The sequence below is a fragment of the Zeus faber genome, assembly GCF_960531495.2.
Source record: "Zeus faber genome assembly, chromosome: 7".
Classification (NCBI taxonomy): domain Eukaryota; kingdom Metazoa; phylum Chordata; class Actinopteri; order Zeiformes; family Zeidae; genus Zeus; species Zeus faber.
The window spans coordinates 21,746,420-21,761,049 of record NC_137203.1 but is presented as its reverse complement, the minus strand read 5'-3'; the positions used below and the strand labels follow the sequence as shown (position 1 = coordinate 21,761,049).

General features: G+C 48.0%; 1 protein-coding gene across 1 annotated transcript; it reads right to left on the bottom strand.

The window, feature by feature from the left end:
• Positions 1-30: 30 nt before the first annotated feature.
• Positions 31-14,005, bottom strand: aebp1b (AE binding protein 1b). The gene is made up of 23 exons (XM_080003928.1): positions 13,790-14,005; positions 12,890-13,459; positions 11,279-11,455; positions 11,131-11,193; positions 10,566-11,039; positions 10,055-10,129; positions 9,338-9,406; positions 8,877-8,951; positions 7,721-7,792; positions 7,445-7,554; positions 6,671-6,810; positions 6,488-6,575; positions 6,221-6,365; positions 6,014-6,102; positions 5,446-5,569; positions 5,131-5,327; positions 4,850-5,026; positions 4,594-4,757; positions 4,000-4,460; positions 2,868-3,007; positions 2,492-2,591; positions 2,185-2,351; positions 31-936 (listed from the first exon to the last, which is right to left on the bottom strand). The coding sequence occupies exons 2-23, from the start codon at positions 13,119-13,121 to the stop codon at positions 595-597; spliced, it is 3,681 nt and encodes a 1,226-aa protein (XP_079860054.1). The 5' UTR covers positions 13,122-13,459; positions 13,790-14,005; the 3' UTR covers positions 31-594.
• Between the last annotated feature and the right edge of the window lie 625 nt (positions 14,006-14,630).

Genomic DNA, 14,630 nt, shown 5'->3' with positions numbered 1-14,630 from the left:
CGAAGTGGATCAAGAAGAAAAGACACGGTGCATTATAAAGAAGCCTTTTATAACAACAAATTGCTTGTTCCTCCTGTACCGAGGAGCATGGATTTTCTCACTAATAAACTTTTCTAGATCTTTCGTGACTCAGTTTATGCTGTAAAAAGTTTTCTCGCTGTCAAAAATAATGTAAAAATACAAACAATGATTTTTTTTCTTGATTAGTAAAGTAAAAAATAGATGGCATCTTTTATTTTCAATATGCGATATGCATAAATATCTCTCAATTAAGCCCAAATACATTCAATATGGAATCCTGTGTCATGAATCATAATAATGCAGTGTTGAGTTTCGGACTCAAATGGTACCATTGATTTAAGTGGTTATAATAACAAAACAACTTTAAATTTCACAGATGTGCAATAGCCTTGTCTTACCAGGGCAACCAAAATTGTAAAAATTGACTTTGAATTTGGACAAACTATCTTTCAATAATTTGCAGATTATACATAGATCAGGTGATCTCAGTTTTAAATTGACACAATTACTTGTAAGAACTACAAGTGGAAGGATAAATGCCTGGAGTGTATTAAAACACTGTGTGTGTATTGTTTAATAGTCATCAATTTTGTACTCATAATCCAGCGTTGACGATTGTCCTTCTTCTATGAACCACGGATTGTACCAGGAGGTGGTGCTCTCTGTGAAGGCGGCTGTTGTGGTTGTCGGAGGTAACGTGGTCGTCGACTGCATCAGTTTCTGTTGCCTCAGGCGACGGAGTCGGGCTATTCTGAGCCTCCGGAGCCGCAGACGACGGGCTTCTGGATCCAGCGAAGTGCTGCCGCTGTTGCTGGCGACCACGTGCCTGTTGCTGCTGACGACCCGGTTTTGTTGTGGTCTACGGTTACCGTGGCTGAGCAGGCGGATCGGCTTGTCGCCGTACAGGGCCATGATCTGGGGGTAGATTGGTAAGAGGAGGATTGTTTATCTGAAAAACCTTGTCCAGAAATCAACGCAAAGGCTAAGGAATAGCAGCGAAAGATGTCTATTTCGGTTGTGATTGTCAAGTGAAACAAATGAATCACACTTGAAATGAAACAATCCAGCCAATAATTTGTTCTGCGCAAAGGAAAGGATAGCAGTAGGGCAGATATTTAAACATAGGGATCGACCAATACTATTTGGTTTATATAAACCTAAAATGGTATGTCAGAATTTCCCATTACAAAAATCTGCCAAGGTTCATATCAAATGTCAGATATTAAATAGACACTACTTAATTGTCTACCTTTTATTTCTTTTACAAATCATTAGATGTCTTTCATGCATAAAGATTCAATTATTATTATTAGTCTTTATTCCCACGTCAACGAACTAACAGGTCTATTAAGGCTAATCCAACGCTGTAAAGGTTTTGGATTGCGTCTGTTTCGGCTGATACTGAAAGTTTAGGAGTCCGATTAGGGTTTGAGGTTGCAAGAGTGAATTACGAAATGTGCAAACATGAATGAAGGTGTGGTGCGACCAGAAAGCACACTGTCACATAGATGACAGGTCCTGGTGTTTCCGGTAATTGTGTCTCTGCTTCAGACAAGATTTTCTGGGCTATACACTGTAAAGGAAAAGCCTTACAAACAAGTGAAATAGGTGAGGGTAGCACCCTATCAAGCACTATTCTTAGAGGGTCTACATGCAAAAGTACTAGCTACAGAGTGACAGGAAGTGACCTAAATGGTACAACAGCACAGCAACAGAGCCTGACTCGCGACTTAGTACCCAAAGAAGACTGAGCTACTAGTTTGTTTTGATTTTTGCAGGATTAATACCATTTCCAAATCTGATTCTTCACCTTTAAGGGTGGATGCTGTTGACAGTATTGGCAGACCCCTGGCAAATATCTGAACAAGTTTGATTTGCTCAAAGGGTGCTGGTGAGCTGCTTTTATATGAACCTGCCAAGGTCGGCCTGGACAACAAATTTTGGACTCAGAATTGCAGGCGCCACCATCCAGCCCAGGTTTTTGAACAGATCTTACAGTGAATCTGGCCGAGATTTATTGGGCCACAGTGAAGCGCCTTGGGAAAATGATCTTGCTTCACCAGAAGAATTTACTGGGCAAAAGTCTATGGGGAAGGAAATCCCTCATGTGACATGCTTTGTGTATTTTTCATCATCGGTGAACTTTAGAGGTCTCACGCTCACCTGTTTGATGCGGTCCCAGTTGGACTTTGCCAGGTTGAAGCTGCATGTGGTGGCTCCCGACTCATAGCCCACCACGCAGAGCTTGGTCAAGGGGGTGAAGCCGTCGGCTCGCACCGTCACCTGGTACTCCCCTGGGTTCAGCAGGCGCCAGTAATCCCCGGTTGGAGCTACGAGCAGCGAGAAAGTCAATGATATTTTTTTTTGCTGTGTGCTGGTGATAGACTGTCTCCTCTAAGAGTTATTTACTAAGTCCTTGGTAGAGTTGCGCCTTTTTTTTGTTTTCTGGACCTCATTGGTGTGGTTTTACCTGTGGTCACATCATGGTTGACTCCCTCTACGGACACTGTGGCATTTGCGATGGGGTTTCCCTCCTGGTCCTTCACGATGCCCCGAATACCACGGTGGACCTTGTTGAGAGGGAAGAGGAATCAGTCACATCCAACCATGATGTCTGAATAGTTATTCCAGGGTGTCTGCAGCTCCTTCGAAAGACTTAATACAGTCTTAAATAGAGGTTCTCTAGTAAAAGGCTACAGTAAATATAGGTTATAATCAATAACTATTCAATGGCCAAAATATTGTTTTTATTTTTTATTCTTAATTATATCAAATAATATTCTCACCGCTTTGCCAATTGATTTTTGGTAAATGATAGAAAGGCACAAAAAAAAAGAAATACTGACCTGTTCCATAAAGATCAGCATGGCTTCCCTGTTTTTCTCCCACTCGTACGCCAGTTCACTCTGATGAGGGAACTTATCGCATCCCAGGTAAATGGACAGCTCCAGACAGTTGGTGTGCAGGTAGCTGAAGTCATTCATACCTACAGAGAAGGAAACACACACACACACACACACACACACATCTTCAGAGACTGCACCTCACACATTTGTCCAGCAGGGTGTGCTGTGATATCTACTTTTTAAGGACTGACTGGTTAAGATCAGTGTTTCCCAAACATTCTCTTGCCAAGGAGGACCCTAAAAAGTGTTATCACTTAGGCGGGGCTTTCCAACAACACAGCAACGCTATCAGCAGTTAAAGGTTAAATGCAAACTATCCTTACTAGAATGTTTGTAACATAATGGGGCTGCATTTGTGTTATGAGTATGAGTGTATATGAATAACAAGCTTTTGTGTAATATGTATTGTTGTGTTGAATAATGGCTGGTGTGGTTTGAGCAGCCACACCTGACCTGGGTCTAGGTAATTGGGGATCCAGGATCAGTGTGGCTGCATACCTGTTGCTCGCTGGTTGGTCTCACGGGCAGCAGGTAAAACCCCCATCCCCACACTCACTCAGGAGAGGAGCCCTCGTCATGACCCATGTCCATCTGCTCCCCGGCTTATTCCAACTGACCTCCACTCTACAATAAACTGGTGTCTTTACAACACCGTCGCCTGTGTCTCTGTGCCAAATGTCCTGGAAAATGCCACCTGGTTGGTGTGTGGTCGGCAAAACTGCCACAAATGGTTTTCAGATTATATCTTTTTATATTGCCTCCATGCTGCCAGTGTGGCCCCTAAATTGATAACCAATGTGCAATGAGCAGTGATTTCCAACCTGAGGTGCCTTGGCCGGTTTGATGCAAATTTTTCCTTTTGCCAGTGCCATGACTGTATGTGCTAATGTATTTTATGCCTTTAAAACCTTCCTCTCTCTACCATTAAAATATAACCTATTCAGAGAAAAATGACTGCCCACCACTAATAAATACATGAAACATAAAAAGATTGTGTCTTTTAAACAGGAGGCTCTCAGATTGAATGAGATCTGATTTAGGGTGTCTCTTGATTTCCCGGTGCTGTACTTACTGCCGGTGGTGGGCTTCCATTTGGCGCGGTTGATTATTCCGAGCCCACCCGCGAAATCGTGGCCGTGGCAGGAGCCGTGGTAGGTGTTGGTCAGGGTCAAGTGTGTGGAGGCGTAGGAAATGGCCAGCCACCTGAAAAGAGACTCATCGGCCGTCACCCGAGGCTCGTCTTCGGAGTCGGCGTACTGGTAGCTGTCGCTTCCCCTCCCTTGGTTGTCCTCCTCCTCCTCCCTGTGGCCTTGGCTGTGGCCGTAGCCGTGGTCCTGGTCGTAGCCCTGTCCGGGCCACTCCTCCTCGGGCGCGTACCCCCTGTTGCCCCAGTCCTCGTGGTGCTCGTACCCCCGGCCCCTCGTGTCCTCCTCGGGCTCCTGGGGTGCGTAGCCTCTGTCTCTCCAGTCCTCCTCCGGCTCTTCGTGGTAGCCTCTCCCCCAATCGGACACATCGTAGCTCTCATCCTCGTATCTGTGAGAAAGGGGTTGGTTTGGAAAGGTCTCGTGAAGGTCTTTGAGATAATCAACCCTTACCCTAACACAAAGTGAAAAGCAGGAATGACAAAGGAGCTGGAAAAGACAGAGGTGAAGAGAGTCAGGCCTACTGTCTCTTCTTGCGGCTGTGGGGCGTCTGTTTCTCAGGGGCCTTGTTTAGCCGAAAGTTGTCATAAGGGTAGGCCACAATTCTCTCCCCGCCCTGAAAGTTTGCGCCCAACACAAATGGATGGCTTTCCATCCATGAAATGATGGCTCTGGTCTCCACAGCGATCTGGAGCAACACAGGAGGAGAAACCATCAGAGCTTAGGGGGTTTTTTTTAAACGGGTTGTTCTGATGCAGACATACAATAACACACTTTTACCGAGTTGTTGTAGGCCATGCTCTCCGGTATGGGCACGTGGTGATTAGGGGTGACCTTGGGCACCATTCCTTTATCTTCAGCATCCCACAGGAAGTTGTTCAGGTCTGGGAAGTTCTGGAAGATGTCGTGGCCGTCCTCAGTGAAGTGTCCTGTCATCCATGAGCTCAACTCGGATCCCTGCATGGAAGAACCAGAACCAACGACTCAAGCCTAGACTATGAAAGATACTATACATAATGATTCTTTAGTTCTCCCTGTAAAACAGAAAGGGTGTCACCGACCACTTGGAAGGCTCGCTCGTGTCCATCGGGGTTGAGCGAGGGCACCAGGTGGATGCGTGTTCCCTCCACCAGCCGCTGGGCTCTAGGGTTTCTGTCTTTGTACTCCTTGCACAGGTACTGCATGAAAAGTAGGATCATCTCGCGGCCAACCGCTTCGTTGCCGTGGAGACCCGCCGTGAAGCGGAATTCCGGTTCCCCTGTGGAGAAAAGCAAAACAAGGTTCTACCAAACGCAGTACGCAATGTAGCAGAGCATTCAGACACACCAGTTCTGATAAGATATCCGTCAGGGCAGGTGAAATGAACGCATTCCCACCTATTTCATGCTCCGCTGGGTTGCCAGATATGACCATGGCCATGATGTCCAGACCCTTGGAGCTGCGTCCCAGGCTGTAGATACTGGTGATGTTCGGGCATTCGTCCTTCACAGACTTCATCAGCTAAACAATTAAGGAAATAAAAGCTTCATTCCATTGAAGTGCTTCACTTCAATAGCGCTCGAGCACTGTGGAGAGCAAACATCACGACTCGCACCTACTGGTGGCTAAATATAATAATGTAATTATAATGTTATAAATATGACAAATAAAATCTTGATAACTTAGACAACGATCCTTTCAATTTATAATTTTTAAAAATTGTTTTATGCGGTATGTGCTTCACACAAAGGGGAGTTTTAACTTTGAGTTTTAATATTCTATTTCACTCAACTCCTGTAGATAATAGTTTACAAATGTCATCGGCTCTCCTATTCTGACTTCCAGATGTTCCAGATGTGTTTTTTTTGATTATTTAACAGAAATTTATTCTAGCATCTTTGGTGAAGAAAAAAACAAAAAACATTTTTCTCTGGAATTTTTCTCAGGTTCCCCAGGAATACTCACTGAGACCATGTCAGAATAGCTGTGGTGTTTGAATTTCAGGTAATCCACTGGAGTCACTTCATTTTGCCTGTAGTGAAGACTGACTGGATCTGCGAGGGTAAAGGAGAAGATTTTACCCCGTTTGTAATCTGTGTGTGTGTGTGTGTGTGTGTGAGAGCAAGAGAGAGAGGGCGAGAGAGAGAGAGAGAGCGAGTGCACACAGCCTACCAGGCAGGGGGCAACCCATCACCTCGGCCCTCATGCACAGACTGCCGTTCCAGCTCTGGGGGATGATCCTGATGTAGCGTGCGACCACAGGCTCGGCCAGCTGGTTCATCACCGGCGTGTCCTTGTCGCTGTTGCCAAAGAACAACTGGGAACAGAAAAACAGGAAGAGGGAAATAGAAGATAGGGAGAATGAAGAGTGTAATGCGCGTGAGAAAAATGAGGAATGAGACACAGGACGAGTGGCAGGGAAGCGGTGGACCCACTCACCCAATCGGAGTATCCATCGTGGATGGTAGTCCAATCTCTGCTGCTGTCGTTGCTAAAGGCCAAGTAGTACGAGGAGACGTAGTCGCTCCTGAGGAGAGATTACGAACCGCTGTCTGACATCTGAGCCAACATGTCTGGATCGGCGCTGCGCGCTTGTGTTTTTATTCCTCGTTTTGGCCTTACTCGTTGTGTGCGTCCCGTCCCTGCGTGATGACCCCAGTGAACTCCGTCTCTCTCCGTGCGTCGATCTCCAGCCAGTGGACCTTGTCCTCCGAGTTGGCGCACCAGGCTCCCCCTCGCAAGCTGTCCTCGTCCTCGGAGCCCTGGGAGACCACGGGAGGCAGATTTGGGGTTTTGAGCGTGGGACGTTCAGTGGGTATCGCTAAAGGCGGCGGGGTGCCGCCGCGGTCGGGTCGCCCTCAAAACCGAAACGCCCTGACAGCAAACACCTTGCCCTGTTCTGTTGCTTCATCCTGAGCTTTGACCTCCTTCTTTGGACCAGATGCACGTTTAAATGTGTGTTTAAAACACTGGATTCAGCCTCATGGTTATTGGCATTTATCGGGGGTTTGTGTAGTAAATATCTCTCTATCTATCATAAATGCTATATTGTGAGGGGCAGTTACAGTGTAACTGGCATTTTAGCGAAGAAGCAGAAAGGTAACTAGCGAGCAACAAGTGGATTTGGAAATAATCCTTCTGACTGAACTCCGGCTGCCAAAGCATCCAGAGGAAATGACTGACTCTACCCACAGTGATTATTTTCCAGGCACTTGGCCAGTAGTTAGTGTTAATGGTAGTACTGTGTATAAGTCAGGGCTGTAGAGTGTGTGTTCCGCATGTATACAGGACCAAAGGAGGTGTGTGCGTGCATACGTGTGCATGCGCGTGTGTGTGTGTGTGTGTGTGTGTGTGTGTGTGTGTGTGTGTGTGTGGGTGGAGCTTGCTGTTGCGTACCTGCATGTTAAGGCGTGCCCTCTGAGGTGCAAAGCGATACTGAGACACGGAGGAGGCCATTATCTGGTCTGGCTCGATCTTATGGGACTCCATCCCCAGGGGAGGGCATTCTGCCATTCACGCATGCGCGCACACACACACACACACACGCACACACACACGCACACACACACACGCACACACACACACAATGCAGATGAAGTAGTTAATACCATGAGGATTGCATAAACACTTTAATTCAGGGCTCCAGATTTTGAATGTGGAGTTTGACATTACTCTTCGGCTCCTTGAAGACACGTGGTCGGTTCCTGGCCCGCTCCTCCGCCTCTTTCAGTCTCTGTGCTCTCTCTGGATGAGAAATCAGAAAAAAAAAAAAACAGCTTTAATCAAAAACAGTCCGTCTTATATTTTCCTAGATCATCCATCTGTTTCTAAAAACAGTCTAGGAATTCAGCATAATGTGCAACCTGTGTACTGAATATGTGCCTCAGGAGGACCGAGAGCGCCAGATTGCAGTGATAAAGATGTCATTTGTTCTTCACAGCCTAAAGTATCTATTGATCAAACTTTGTTTTGAAGAGGTAAATCGAAGACAGACAATGTAAAATTGCACTTGGGTACATTTGCGTAAGTTAAAACAATACAACCGACTATGACAAAATGTACTTTGTGACGCAGTGATGTGGATCATGGCTCGCGTTGAAGGTGCCAGAAGCAATAAGTGTTAATATACATAATATGCAGCGAGACCTCTGGCTCTGTTACAGTTCAGTGCTCGTTGCCACACAAAAGAACTGTCGAACTCGAGAAACCTTTAAGTCTACCTTAAACCCAATGACCGGCGAAGTGCGATACACAGGATATACCCTATTGACACCCGTCCTGGCGATGTCATGTATCACCGAGCTGAGCCGACAGCGTTTCCCCGCAGAGCAGAACACTTGGCGGAAGCCGCCGGATCCGATCCGAATAGTTCAGGTTTCTGATTCCCCTTTGAGTCGTTTCTGCACAGCTACATTCATTTCGCCCCGCCGTCTTCCCTCACGCTCTCCATCAGAATGTCCCCTTTGCGTAACGTTCCCTGATTGACCTCCCTGGCTCTGCATCTGCCCAGTCCTCGTGGCCTTTCAAACCTCTTACGCTTCGGCACTAAACCATGCCGTACTTGTGGGCCCGCTGCGCAGTTTATAACAAACATATCCAGAGTCGAGGGCCCATCGCCAAATGTTTGCAGCGTATCTCAGACCATCTGGGTTTTCTTCTATTGTGCGAGCGTAGGTCACGGTTGCGAAAAACCAGAAGAGGTCGTCACACTCCATTGTTCTTTCTTTTCGAGAATCGACCAAACGATACGCGAAACAGTCACAGAGGTATGGCCGCACTTTGTAGTATTACGCAAGCAGAAAAAATGACCACATCTGGCTCGCCTTACCTCTCTCTTCCCGCTCCCGCTCTCTCTGACTTTCTTTCTCCAGCCGCGCTCTCTCCTTCTCGTCTTCCTTTCTCCCTGGTCAAAAAAATAATAAGAAAATGAAAAAAAAAAAAAAAAAATCAGACACAAGAAAAGACAAATACTCGGGTACAGTATTATTGGATTGGATGGTAATTCAAGCAATCAGAAATCAAAAATAATTGGCTTTACAGCATCCTCGCCGTGATTGGGTCCTTTTTTTCCCCTTCTTTTTCCTACAGTACATTTTGTTAGTGGAAACTTTCATGACAATTAAGACCGAACAGCTTTGATTCAGAACCTCCCGGCGTAGCGTCATTTTCATTTGATTGTGATCTCGGGGGATTATTATCCATCCATGTGTTTGTTATGGCATAACTATCAGGGGTCTTTGTTTTCAAATTTGTATATTTGTGGGTATTTGTGTGAGTTTGTGCACGCACTCGGTCCATAGTCGTCATAGTCGTCATACCAGGATTCCTCGTAGGGTGAAGGGGCCGCCGTGGGCTCGTCTGCGAGAAAAAGGATTTACAGATGCAGAGATGACTCACGGACCCTCTGAGAAGCGCCAACTCAGCACACATGAAATATCATTTAGACCTTTTTTTTTTTTACATGATTATACGGTTTGATCTCTCTTAAATTGTACAATAATACCCAAACTAGTAAGCGCCATTGACATTCCTTCTTTCGACCGCTGCCGCCAAATCTCTAATTGGGTTTCAAGCAAACGACACGGCAGTGCCCCAGCGTGCCATTGTAACTCCGGCAGTAAAAAAAAAAAAAAGTTTAATTCACATTTAAGAGAAATAACAGAGTAACCGGAATGGTATTAAAAGGTTTTTTTAGCCCCAAAACCAAACTATGAAAACTATTGTTGACGATGTGGAAAACCGAGCTGACCCGCCCACTTCCAGACCTCTTAAAAAAAAAAAAAAAAAAAAAAAGCTAAACTAGGGCAGGTTAGCTCATGAAGGGAAGTGTAATATTCTTTCCATGTGTCAGAAGTGGCTGTGAATCAGCACCCGCACCAAGGATGGGGTGGATATTCAATCAGCGTGAAGATTCTCAAATCCCGTTCATATATTTCCTAAATATCAAATGGATAACTGGCTTGAATTTGGTTGTGACCTTTAATTCAGTTGCACGGTTTCTCTTACCTGTGACGGTCTCGATGACTATTTCAGGGCTGATCTCTTTCCCGTCCGGGAATGGAAGGCTCTCTGGTACCTCAACTAAAACAAAACAAGGGGGGGGGGGGGGGGGGGGGGGTTACAAAAACAGATGACAAAGTCGCGGGTCACAGGAGAATGTGGCGCCCGACCAAGAGACCTCGGAATGTAGCAACACATGGAAGACGAAAATGAGTTGAGCGAGAGGAAAACTACAAGTGTGAAGAGCGTCACGGAAACCCTCTGTACGGAGGACGTACGATCTCCATCCCATAAGGAGCGACCCAGTGCGGAAAGCAGCAGCTTGGGGTGGATCTCACATCACAAAATCACAAAATGAGACATTATTTCCCACGTCACAATAGCTAAGTCACTGTGTTAACTCGTGTGGGTGGATGCTGGGAAGGAGCTAGTGACCTTTCACATGTCCGTGCTGCCATATGTGGTGGTTTAGGTTCAACAGGAAAACACCAGTAGGAAATATCTTAATCAAACGTACACTTTGTGTCCCAGTAGTCGTCGTCGTCGGTACCAGGCTTCCCGTCCACCTCTGGGTCTGCGGGCGTCGGGTCCACACCCTTCCAGTAGTCGTCGTACAAGTCGGGCACCCCGGTCGCCGTGTCCTCCTCCTCCGGCTTCCAGTAGTCATCATACGGAGGGTAGGTGACCATGTAATCCGGCTCCAGCTCCGGTTCCGGCTCCGGCTCCGGCTCCGGCTCCGGCTCCGGCTCCGGCTCCGGCTCCGGCTCAGGCTCAGGCTCAGGCTCAGGCTCAGGCTCAGGCTCAGGCTCAGGCTCAGGCTCAGGCTCAGGCTCTGGCTCTGGTTCCGGCTCTGGCTCTTGTTCCGGCTCCGGTTTCGGTCCTCGTTCTGGTGTGGCTTGGGTTGTTGGATAATCCCACTTCCAGTAGTCGTCGTCCGTGTCAGTCACAGGGTCTGTGGGCTCCCCCTCCTCATCTGGCTTCCAGTAGTCATCTGTCAAGAGAGATAGAGTTTGACTGTGTGTATAAAGCATGCGTGTGTGTGTTCGTGTGTGTGTGTGTGTGTGTGTGTGTGTGCAACTCACCACTGTCAGGGTATGGGTAGTCTGGGTAGGGTTCAGCTTCTGTGGGGGGTTCCGTGGGGATGGCTAAACACACGAAAGACACCAGCAGTCAGACGGGCAGAGCATTATGTGGGAAATGACACTGCGCTCCCTCGGGCACGGCCCTCACCTGTGGTGGTGGGCGGGAGCGTCGTGGTCGTGGTCTTGGGAACCTTGTCCTTCTTCTTCCCCTTCTTGTCTGTTTTGGGCTTCTTGGTGGCGTTGGGGTCTTTGGGCTCCTTGTTTTTCTTTTTGTCCTTCTTCTTCTTCTTGCCTTCCTCCGGCGCCCGCCTCACTCGGCCCGGAGCTGTATAAAAGCCATTGGGTGTGACTCCGTTTTCTGACTCTCACGGTGGCACAGAGGTGTTAAAATGGAGGTTGCAAAACTTGAATCGTTTTTTTTTAACCGTCTCGTTTACATGTGGGACGACGCGATAAACATCAAGCCGCGGATTCATTCCTGTGCTGCTCCGTCACGACCGCGGAAGAATCCAGACGACGGGTTGATTTTCGGTGGTAAACTCAGCAGAGGTTGTCTCTGAGGTTGTCTGGGCGCAAGTGCTAGTCTCATTAGGAGGCTTGTATGGAAAACACCACTCTGCCTTTCCACCAGTTGGACTCTATTAGCCACAGTTTAATGATACGGAGTCTCATCCAGACACCGCGCCCAATGTATCCGCTCACCATCTTTACAACCCTAAATGATAAGTTCCTCTCTTAATATGATGCGATGCTGACTCACTCTTTAATTGGATTCATTAAGAAATTAGAGGGCTGTCCACCAGATCTCAGTCCTGAGAGTGAAATAGGGTGCAGCTGAGATCTTTCTCTGAGAGGAACAGTTAATTTCGGCCATCTTGAGAACCCACCCTTTTTACCATGAATGTGGACTGTACGGGGTATGAATCACTGAGCTCTTGAGTGCAAAGAGGCCTGTCCTTTCTTGGTTAAAGAGAATCAGGACCAGATCGATCTGAGCCGAATAGACCAATTTCTCTCAGGGGAAGCAGGATTAGACATGTGAGCATCTGGAAACGACCATCTATGCTGAACTGGTTGAAGATGGAGGTGTGTGTGTGTGTGTGTGTGTGTGTGTGTGTGTGTGTGTGTGTGTGTGTGTGTGTGTGTGTGTGTGTGTGTGTGTGTGTGTGTGTGTGTGTGTGTGTGTGTGTGTGTGTGTGGATATAGCGCAGCATGTGTGTCCAAGCCCTGCCCAAATAATAACAAAAAAGTTCACTTTTATGTAGTGGGCAAACGAGAAATTTGGTTTTTAAAGAGGAGTAAAAAATGTGTTAATTAGTAAATAAATATATTGAGATGCATGCCCCTATCCTTTTTTCATTTATAAAAAAATGTATATTGTTTATTCACGTATGCCTATTAAGTTAACAAATAGTTGGGTTTGTTCGATTTTTGACATAATTTATTAATTTGTTAAAAATGTACAACCACAAGTCAAGCCTTGCAGGCCTTTTCACTGCCTAAAACACGGTTGCACCGCCTGACATTTTGAGACTGTTCAGCCACAAAACTCCCGAAATGAATGAACTTTTCAGGCTGAGATCCATAGATATTTGTTTCTATCGTACACATGTCTTCGTGTCTAGATTATTTGAATGATAAGTGATTTAGACACAACAAACAAAAAAAGCGCGTCATGTCATCGACACATACATAATTTGCAATTCCCTTCTTACCCTCTACATATCCATGCAAAGCACCCTCCCATGTCTCCTCATACCTGCCAGTGCAGCCTCCTGCGTGTGCCTCTTGGTCCTCCCAGCGTTCCCAGTGCCCCCCGGCGCGTCGGCCAGACTTCCTCCGTCTCCTCCCGCCGCGACGCCGGCCTCCCCCTCTCCCCCGGGGTGCTTGCGAGACAATACCCCCCCGGCGCTCTCCCCTCCGCCGGGCAGCAGCAGCACGCAGCCCAGGGCCAGCAGAGCCACAGACAACACCACGGTCTGGCCCTTCATGCTCTCTGCTCCTCCGGCCGCCTCGGCTCCTCTTGTTTTGTTTGTTTTAACGGGAGTTCCAACCTGGGGAAGGGGGGTTTCCTTCTGGCGTTTTCCCCACCGTCAGCGTGAGCTCTGTTCCTCCCTTTATCCAAGTGCACGATCCGAGTGATGGTGATGTACTGCTCTGATAATCCTGCACAAGCAACTCCACGTCACCCCTTCTCCCCCGGATTGCTTATTGCCGTTCCCCAGGCCTCCTGGTCGTTAATAACTCACCCTCACTCCAAAAGCAGAAGTATTGGGGGGGGAGTTTCTGGAAATCCACGGCGTCACCCACACTTAGACTTGGGACTGGGCTAGACAGAGATGCAGGGAGGGAGAGAGAGAGCGAGAGAGAGAGTGGGAGGGGATTGGAGGGGGTTTAGGGGGTAGGCATTTGGGAGAGATAGAGAGCGAGAAAGAGAGACAGAGAGGGAGACAGACAGAGAGAGAGAGAGAGAGAGAGACAGAGAGAGAGACAGACAGAGAGAGAGAGATAGAGATAGAGAGAGAGAGAGAGAGAGAGAGAGAAAGAGATAGAGGGATAAACCAAACCAGCAATCCAATTCAAGCCGAATGAACGGACTCAGGGGGTACACCTAAACCCCCCGGCAGCTCCGGTCAGCCGGCCGGAGGCTCCTCCTTACCTGGCCGACGAGTCCCGACAGGTGCAGGGGAGCAGACGGATGAAACGAGACGGGCGATGGCCGTGGGTGGTGTTGAGGTGGGTGCGGGTGGGGGTGGGGGTGGAGGAAGCCGGACAGGTGAGGGCTCCCGAGAGACGTCAGAGAGGGGTGAAGTCGGGGGGGAAGCGTCTCTCTCTCTCCTTCCCCGGCTCCGGTTGGAAGTTTCAGCGGTCCCGGCAGACTCTCCAGCAGAGCAGAAGCAGCGGGAGGGGACTGACTCGCAAGGTCGCTGAATTCCAGAAGAAGAGGGGGAGGAGGGAGGTGGAAGGAGGGACAGAGAGAGGGAGGGAGGGAGGTGGAAGGGGAGGGGGGAGGCCGGGCGGTGTGTGTGACAGTGTGTTTGCCTTACTGTGGGCTAACAATGCCAAGGTCCACTTATCATCAGACGGTGGAATGCAAAGAAAATGAAAACAATCAGGGGGCAATGGAACCGAAATTCCTCCCCCAGCCCCACCGCCTGTTTTGATCCTCCTCCACCACCTCCTCCATCTCCTTCTGGACTCTCAGGAGTGTCCCCGTCATTCTTTCCCCAGGATGTTGGCCCTCTGTGGCCGGTGATGGGGGCCCGCATTATCACACAGATGGGACGGGGGAATTGGTCAATCAGACGGAAAAATTGAAACCATCTCAGGATTAACTTCTGCCTCTTATTTATCCCCCCCCCCTCTTCCTCCCCCTCTGACTCTCACGCACGGCAGGGGGAATACACTCCTCTACTTTATCTCTGTAGTCAGAAAATAGGTGGGTTGAATCACGTGTTGTTTGTGAACTGTAAAATGTAGGTGTTTTATTCCCCCCCCCC